The sequence below is a fragment of the Ornithodoros turicata genome, chromosome 1 (assembly GCF_037126465.1).
Source record: "Ornithodoros turicata isolate Travis chromosome 1, ASM3712646v1, whole genome shotgun sequence".
Taxonomy (NCBI): domain Eukaryota; kingdom Metazoa; phylum Arthropoda; class Arachnida; order Ixodida; family Argasidae; genus Ornithodoros; species Ornithodoros turicata.
Window position 1 is genome coordinate 74,768,247 of NC_088201.1, and position 9,611 is coordinate 74,777,857.

Sequence of the window (9,611 nt, forward strand, 5' to 3'; positions counted from 1 at the left end):
ATATTCCATTTCCGAATCAAATATGAAATTCAATGTTCGAATTCCAAATCGAATTTCTTCTAAACCGAATATATTCGAATAGTCGGCTCATGGAGGGCATAGAACAGAGTAAGCGCTATACTTACGCATACCGTACATGTTTATATTCCAATATATGCTGTATATGTATCCAATTACGGTTATTCGACGAGTCGCTTAATTTATTCGTATTCAATTCCGTTTTAAAATTACTGTTCACACGTAGCATTTCTTTGCCTAGGGAGTCGCTGCGGGTGACCAGGGTCAGTTTTGGTGAATTTACTTCGTTGTGTCTTGCAATAAAGGGGCCTGTACAGTCATGGGGCTCCCGAGACCCAACGCATGTTTTTCCGTGTTAGCGCCGCGAAGCAACTCTTGCTGTACGCGGTGTACAGGCGTGGACAGAGGACAGCAGGGTGACAGGGGGTTAGTATGCGTCCAGGACCGACTTCAGGGCTAGGTTTGCCGACATTCGTCAGGAAAGTCCGATGGAAAACCCAGGAAAAACCTCAGACAGCACAGCCGGCACAGGGATTCGAACCCGCGCCGCGTCCCAGTCTCGGCGTGAAGGCGATCATTCTAACCGCTACTCCACGCGAGCTGGTACAGAAAAATGTACGTCCGGCCTTTAATTCCCTCAAACCTGAAAGGATAGCTGTGTCATCAGGCCTAAAATCTACAGTCGCAAAATCCCGGCGTTCTGACTGCACACGAGTCAGTGTGACGTCATGCAGGATATACTTTTTAGTACAAGAAGCAAGAAACAAAATAAGAATATCCCAGCCAAGCGTGCACGTTGTATCAACAAACGTGACAATTGATTGCAGTGTATTCTCTACGCGAAATCATCAGTGAAAGTGGCCCAAGCTTTCCAAGTAAAAACACTTAATAAGTGGTTAGATATTTTCGTATTTATTTTGAATCCGAGGACTTCAAGGCCGGCAATATCACAACCGGGGATTTCGCAAAAATTCTACGCGTACCAAAAGTGCATGTTTCTCAGGGGGCATTTTTTCCGGGAACATTTTTTCCGGTTCCCGTATGCGTCCTGGGCCGACTTCAGGGGGAACTATGCCGACATTCGCCTGGAAAGTCTTCGGAAAACCCAGGGAAAACCACAGACAGAACAGCCGGTGACAGGATTCGAATCCGTGTCACCTCCCAGTCTCAGCGTGGAAAGCGATCATCCTAACCACTATGCCACGGGAGCTGGTGCAACCTTGTTCGATTGCGGATTAACCTGTGGACGTAAGGAAGGGCGACTGGCCTACACCTGTTGTGTGACAGCGCTCTCCGTGGCCGAAAACCGTTCGCGTTACCTGAAAGCCTTTCCAGGACACTCGTGATGGTGTCCTGCGAGCATCACCCCTGGCGATGAAACTCCTCACTCATCATCATTCAAATAAAGTTGCTGTTTGATGTCTTAGGGTAGCCTCTCTTACACAATCTGTCTATCTGTCCGTGGAAGCTGATTTACACCCTGCATGGACAGGTTGTGCCTCAAGCATTTTTGCCTTTAGCAAAATGATATGGCAGCTACCCTTCCTTGGCCCTAAATCTGTGTTCCCAACACACATGGTTACTTCCTTGAGCCATGTGGAGGTCTAGGAATTGTAACTTGCTGCATGTGGGTTGCTCGGACGTATAGCTTATGCCCAGAAGCTGTTTTTTTAACAACTAGTACGTCGTGTATTTTACATCATGGCCGTTCCTTCTTGTAAAAAGTGAAATCGTCATGTACATGACTGCGAAATTTATCTTCAAAATAAGGGTATCTTTTATAATTATGTCACAGAGCTAGCAACAACAAGTACTGAAACCTAGTAGCACAGCTTAAATGATGCAAATGTCTTTATTAGCATGATGCTTTAGAGTTAGCTACTATTACTACTCAAATGCCTCTCTTGTGAATATGTGCCTTGGCTTCATGTAAAACCACGGTAGGTAGTAGATGGGCATTTATCGTTGTGGGACACAACCACCTTTTGTCCCTTTTTTCTGCTTTTCAACTGTTTTGAACAGGGAGTCATCTGGTACTGAATAACACAAATCCTCCGCATTGATATTCATGCTCTGCATAACACATTCATGCTCATTGGTTTTCCGCCCTAATATACAAAATGATTCGCAGAGAATCTGAAGCGGGCACCCTTGGAGACTACCTTCTCATGTTTGTCTGTCTCGTTGCTGCAATCGGGCTCGGTACGTGTTTCACGACAAGCGTAAGCGTCTATATCTGAAAGAAATGCGCGTTTCCTTTTTTAGCCGTGGCAATCCGATACTCATGGATGAGTGACGCCTACACGGTGGACGAGAGTGGTGACAACTGGGAAGAATATGGAGAAGGCAACGAAGCACACGGGGATCAATCGCATGATCCATCGCCCGACACTGTATACTCACCGGCAACACAGCGTATGCTTACGACGACGGACACAATCAGCAACTTCACCACTTCTGGAAACGACACTACGTTGACCATCACCAGGGTCGTGACAACAATAACCGTAACGGTTACAACGATAACGTCTGGAATAACTCTCACAACCACCACGACGACGACCAGCACAACAACGGACCACTCGGTGACGTTACTACGTACTCCCGGTAAATGAATATATTGATACAGTTCCTCATTGTGGTGTGAATAGCCCGTCATATTCAGAAAAATGTACACGTAAGGCAGGTGTCGGCGCCCCCCTCAACATACTGAAAGCACTCTCCGGAGCAATGAGTATTCACACTTGTCAGCAGGGCTCGGAACCGTTATTTTTTGGGGTTCGGTTCAAGTTCCGGTTCAGGGTTATCGGTTCGGTTCGGGTTCAGCGCAGCTAAAATAAAGGTTTGAACCGATGTTTATCGGTTCGAACCGGTTTACGTCTGTTATACTAATCAGCAGAGTTCGAGGTAAATCGCTACTGTAACTAAGTTCCTATTGTTAGTAACTTGTACTAGAGTTCCGGGTTATCGGATTTATCCGAAAAAATCCGAAAAACATATAGCCCGGTGAAATTTTAAGCAATTCGGATTAATACGAAAAACTCCTCTTGGCAGATGTTTTTTTTTCGGATAACCGTGTTATTGTTCTTGGCCTCCTTTTGTGTCCTGGGTTTTTTCTGCATGACCTCGCATACCGGCCCCGCCGGAACCTGATAATGGTCTCCGCGACCTAGCGTTTTCTTTCGCGGTCATACCGACCACTTTGAGGATTCACAGCCCGTGTTTTTCCCCAGTCTGTTTCCCTCTATCCTTGTCCTGCATTGACCTAAGCACTAAAATGAGCATCGAACCGATGTCATACGGAGTGATCTTTTTGGAAGGACAACTAGTTGCAATGCTGACGAGAAGATGGGACGCAAAAGAAAGCTGCATTGGGACTACGTCAAGGAGTACTCTGATTTCGATGAGTTCACATCATCCCGAGATCTCAATGTAGAGGTTGTCGTATGTAAGCACTGCTATAACAGTGACCACAGTACACGGAAAGGGTGCATTTGGAATTGCGGAACACTTCAGTGTGCGTCGTACGAAATGTATTTTTAAGCTTGTGGTCTTTAGTGTTGCGTTTTCGTTGCACAACCGTCCGTGCGCCGTCAAGTTTTCTCCAAATGTCGGATATTAACTGAGCTGTAAATCATGCACACCGAAAAACTTCGTTCTTCGAAAAACCAATAAACTCCGAAAAATATCCTCCGGTAAAGCCCAGAAATAAAACCCGGAACCCTATTATGCCGTGGTAACTTTAAGAGGGACTTGTTTCTTTTTCAGGTAACTTTGTCAAAGTAACAGCTGCCACTGAAATGAAGCTGAACCATTGTGCGCCCACAGGGACTAACATGCAAAGCGTTCGAATTGTTGGACGATCTAAGCGTGTTGCACTCCTCCGCAGAAAGCTGAACGTTGAACTCAACTGCTCACACGCCCAGCAGCTGCGTAGTGCTATTTTGTGTCCGAAGTAACTTCGAAGTAACTCGTTCTTGTTTCTAAGGAACTGCGAGTTACATTTCAGGCTGAAGAACTTGAATATTACCTTAGTTACATTTTTCATACAGTAACTTAACTCGTAACGAGACGAGTAACTTCTCTATCTATGCTAATTAGTGTATCACATGTGAGAGGTAATATCAGGTTCCGGCGACGTCTTGCTCCTGGTTCCTACATCTTACTCCCTCGAGAGAGAACCATGCAGTTCACGGCAGATCATCCTTTACTGTACTGAAAAATGCTGGGAAATGACGCACAGCGTACCATTGAACTCCATTGCAAAAGGCTATCGCCAATTTCTCAAGAAAACGGAAGAAAGCGGTCACGTGGTAGATAGGAGTATCTCAGAGTCCCATTCGCAGGCCAGCACGCTCCCCGTTGAAAAGAGGGCGGGAGACCGCTCCTGTGTTCCCTTCCTCCATGCTCTGGACAACACGCCAGCCTCTTTCCCTTCGTCGCTAGAGGTCTGCGTTGCTTGTGGATGTCACTGTGAACTATTAAAATTTATGCCGCCTTCACACTGCGGTGCTGAATGAAAGGAAGCCGCCGATGCAATAATACAAAATGTAGCTGTCGTGTAGCTCATCTTTTTTTACACATCGAGTTACAAAAATGTACAGAGATGTCATGAACCTTTTGAAGGTGAAGCTGTAGGACGTACATGGACTAACCAGTTCTTAGTTTATTAATTTGTCTGTTCTATAATTTCGGCAAGATTCCGAGCGATGCAGAGAGCTTATGCGCGGCAGCCGAGAGGAAAGTATAGGCGTTTTTGCCGTCTCGCGAACCGGTTACCGCATCATATTTTTTCGGTTCAGTTCCGGTTCGTTCAAGGAGAGAGAAAAAATGTTTACGGTTTGGTTCGGGTTCGGTTCGGCAAAAAATAACGGTTTTTTGCGGTTTTCGGTTACGGTTCAGTTCCGGTTCCGACCCCTGCTTGTCAGTTGTGACAATTGTGTCGATTATTATCGCGTACAATTAACAGTAACTTATTACGAGGAATCACATGCAGCATCTTTAAGCGTAGAGAGGCCGCATGCGTCCTGTCCTACAAGAAGTATTAGTCCAGCGCGTTCTACAAGAATAAATCCCTTGTCGAGCGCAATCAGTAGAAAGTGCATCGCAGAAGAATGTCAGTATGTAGCGTCATACTTTGCACCAGTGTCACCTGAATTTATCATTTGTCCTACGAGCTCTCGTATAAAATGCGGGTATCATTTTATAACAGCCGTTCCGCGAACCCCTCTGGACTGGAAAATCCTTTCATCAGTTCTCTCTTCGGAAGATCTCTGCAAGTTCTCCTTCTACCAGAGCTATGTAGCCAAGGCTTTTGACTTGGAACCCCTCATTGCTGATATTAGGAAAGCGCAAAGGCAGACAACATGTGAACACACTGGAACGTGAGTACCCTTACCACAAAGCAATGCTGTATACGTAACAGCGCTCCCGCTATATTCACTAGGACTGCAGCTGCTTCAAAGTGGTACACTACTGCACTTTAAATTGTTGGCGGAAATGTACTCTGGTTAAATACAATATCGGATAGCGTGGTCCTTTTCTGCGCTACTAATACTGCTGCTTTACAGGACAAAAAAGAAAAAAACTATATGCAGGCAAAATTGCGTTTTCCTTCGTTCCTTTCTCTCGTTCCTTTTAATGCATAATACATTAATGAGAATAGAGGTGGGGGAATCTATTTATTTTGACAGGAAAAGTCGGCCAGGAAGGACGGCTCGCTATTTCTTATTTAATAATTCCTTAGTGCGTATTCCTTCACATAGCACGCACGTCGTCACATTCCAAATGTTTTTCTTCTGACTCATTGGGAGACTTAACTTACCCTACCCTATGGATAAGTTGAGGACATCAAAAATTAATGCCGGGTTTCAAATTTGTCTTTTCTTTTCGGCCAGCCGAAATGGTCAGCCACGAGTAATGCACATGGAAACACAGGGCAGTGACACAGCAACATAACGGCGAGGTCATATTTTATTAGCCGAGGAGCAGAAGTGAGCAAACTGGAAGTCAGTGCTCGCGAAAGTTACAAATGGGACAAAAAAGGCCCATTTTACCTCGACCACATCTGCAAAACAGCGTCTGACGCCTTTGTAAAAAGCCACGTGCAGAACGTCAGCACGTCACTTCAAAGCCCAGACAACGACTGTGCTCACCCTGTGTCACAGACGAGAAAAAATTATTGCCAAGAAATTGCCACGCGGAAAACCCAAACTGTCCTCAACTTGCACCCGTCTTCAAGTAGCCCCACTTTACACGATACGACATCATGGAATGCACACAAAAGCCAAGGACGAAGGATGGGGACAACGCCGGCGGCCATCCTTCGTCCTTGTCTTTTGTGCACGTTCCATGATTTGTATGTATAGCAACTAGCCCAACGTCTCTTGTTATATGACTAATACATGTCTTAAGATGCATGCGGGTAATTTGAAATACTTCAATTATTGCGCTGTTAGGTACACATGGCACGAGGTGCCCGAGGGAAGAGTTTCTAATAGTGAAAAAATAGGGGGAAAGCACCGCCCCACTCACTACGTTGTGGTACCACGCTGTCAGAGGGCTTGATATTCCTGGAATCAGTACCCGCGCTAGTATCGCACTGTTTCCGACTAGATTAGTCAGGTGGTAGTCGACCAGTGGGTATAACTCCGCCACAATGACTGATATCACTATTATGCAGCTTCTGGACAGCGGCCACAATTACCCCCTTTCCTTTTTTGACATTTGACAAAGGGTTTCTGTTTACGAGTTCAAGTAATATTGACAGCTTTACAAACAGCGTTTCCGTCCTATCGTCTTCCGTTGCAGGGTTTAGAAATTAAGTTAACTGCGCTCAGTTGTTTGTCCTTTTTTTGCAAAGGCACAGGGACCCCTGCTGGATGTACATTATAAATTGATAATGAGGCACAGAACGCGTCATACGATGGCAATGGCAAAAACAATTGAATCGAAGCAATAAAATATGAAAACACTGTAGTACAAGATACATATTGCATGAAATGCGAGAGACAGAACAAGAAATAACGTAAATGAAATGACAGCGAATTGTGCCAGCTCTGTGTCTAGAAGCACTGCGATTTACCACGTAGACAATTCATGGCTGAGGAATGCGTTGAGGCGGCGCAAAGTACGTAAGGAAACAGGTGCGAAAAAGCAAACTAGTGAAGCTTCAGTAATCATGAAGCACGTACTTGTGCATACAACATCGAATTGGACCTGTTCGTAGGACATCATGAAATTAAAAGCACAAAAACCAGACGAAGACACACCCGAACAGCGCAGTAACAACTGCACGTATGGTTGTGCTTCACGAGAACGTTTATGTGGGCGTTGAAAACGAGAGAGTGGAAGACACGACACACCAGTGGCATAGCCAGACCTCTAAGGTGTGTGTGTGGGGGGGGGGGGGCGTTGTACGGCCCACTCCCCAGGATACAGGTTGCGTCAACACACATACCTGCGCATACAGCAAGATGAGCGATGAAAATCTAGAATGTCTGAACGTTAAAAATGCAATTATACATATAGGATGTCATGGCCGGCGACGCTGCATCATGACATTTGAACTATTCAAGAATGCTGCTTAGACAGGTAGACGCCTGCAGCAGCAAGAACTTTCGCAGTTGTCACGCTGGATCTCCCTGGCTCCTCCCCCCCCCCCCCCACACACACGCACATATATATGGTTCTCATTGAATTTGCACGACTTCCGTGGGTGGGCCCGTGGTAGTTGGATCCATCCACCCGCGGCTACGCCACTGCTGCACACATAGGCACGCATGCACTCAGCTTTGAATAAACGATTCTAAGGATGCGTCACACGTATTCGCAAACTTATGAATCTTTGATGACCACTCATATGCTGTGGGTTGGTTAACAGGTTGTGAAGCATCTAGTCCGACTTCTTTGTGCTGAGGTGCAATCATGTACTGGACTGAGCTGAATGTGACACAGCACGTAATGTTTGCTAAAACTTGAGTAGCCTGATAAGTAGACGAGTGTTGTTATATAGTTTTTGATTCCGTGTTACCGCCGCGAAGCGATGAGCGGCACCTTTCTAATTGTAACCGATCTTACATGCTACAGGTGCCTTGGGATGTCCGCTACATCCATCGCTGCAGCTACCAAAGAGAAATTGATGCACGGCTTCTGGCATACGAATGTCTGCCATTCCTTTGACGGACGCCACAACGCGACCAATGGTATCATCGAAGCCCCGTCAATTGACTTGCCGTCCATTACGCCTTTAGAGTTGTTTTTATAACCTTTGCTGACTTGTTGTGCTAGTGGATGATTTTGTTATCGATTATTACTTTGCTTCGCTGCCTCTACATATCGGTATGTTCTTTTCAACTCAAGTTACTCGCTTATTTACTTACGTACTCGTTACAACTCCACTACAAGTTCACATTTCTCATCAATAAACCGGGTTGTTAAAGTACGCCCTTGTGTCCTAGACATCGTCCATTCAACAAACTTCGCTATTTCACTATTTTGGTAGCCCAACCAAAGATGCACCTAAGCAGCTGTACTTCTTGTTACTTTAATGGCAGGACCATATATACACGTCTGTACCTGCTGTTATGCCAACCATTTCAGTCATAGTTGGGTTCTCACGTACAACTGCTTTGCCAAAGGGAAGGTGATGCATGTATTTTTGGTACTTGATATTATACCTGACCACCACTACGTCCTTGGACGAACATTAGTTGCGCAAGTGTGTCTGGTTGGGTAAAAATAATAGTAACGAAAATCTCCACATAAGGTACATGGAAGGGGGTACCCAATGTTTGGGAACCAGTTCAGCTTCTTACTCAGGGGTGACTGTAGTGGCCGTTGGCACCAGCGTTCTTGTCGTGGTTCGACCATCGTGATTCGTCGGGTTGTTTTTCAGTCACGCGACGGAGGCCGCCGACGTATATGCTGAGTAACACTTCAACAGATCGGTTAAAGTTTTCACGTGTGGACTAAATATCCAGTATTCTACAAAAATATTTTAATCGGATTACTCTCAAACTCGCCGTTTTGAAAGTCAATAGGATGGTCGCGAACTTGACAGAATTCAGGGAGAGCGCTTCGTTCGAGGTTCGACTTCCGTACATCATTCTTATGTTGCCGTAGCGTTTCGGAGAAGTTCTCTGTCTCGCGGATATGTGGTGTGCTGCATTTGGCGCATGGAATTTTGTAAACTACGCCCTGTGCATTTTCCTTCGGTGGGCGATATAAGGCCATTTGCATGGCCTACTTGGGCGCTGCTGACAGTCCTCCTACCGGATAAATCTTGCAAATTCGTCGCAGGCGCTTGTCGCTTTTGCTGCCTAGGTATACCATCTTCGGGATCGCGTCTCGAGGTTTCCGTGGGCTTACCTTGAGTAATTTTAGCGCAAAATGATTTTCGACCAGCGGTTTTCATAAAGGAAACTGCTCTATGAAGAGGTTACATGCCGTATTAAAGATGACATAACTATCGCCGGCAGGCGTATGCCTCAAACAAGTGTATCCAAGCCCGCATACGACGTCATTATAAATGCGTATACACCTGTATTTTCTGTGTCACTAGATGATGTGGCACTTTCAATACTATACATGAC

The 9,611-nt window shown here is 45.6% G+C and overlaps 1 protein-coding gene across 1 annotated transcript; it reads left to right on the plus strand.

The window, feature by feature from the left end:
• The first annotated feature begins 2,138 nt into the window (after positions 1-2,138).
• LOC135373976 (uncharacterized) lies at positions 2,139-8,455 on the plus strand. The gene is made up of 4 exons (XM_064607025.1): positions 2,139-2,220; positions 2,284-2,625; positions 5,231-5,402; positions 8,107-8,455. Exons 1-4 carry the CDS (start codon positions 2,139-2,141, stop codon positions 8,282-8,284), a joined length of 774 nt encoding a protein of 257 aa, XP_064463095.1. The 3' UTR covers positions 8,285-8,455.
• The last annotated feature ends 1,156 nt before the right edge of the window (positions 8,456-9,611 follow it).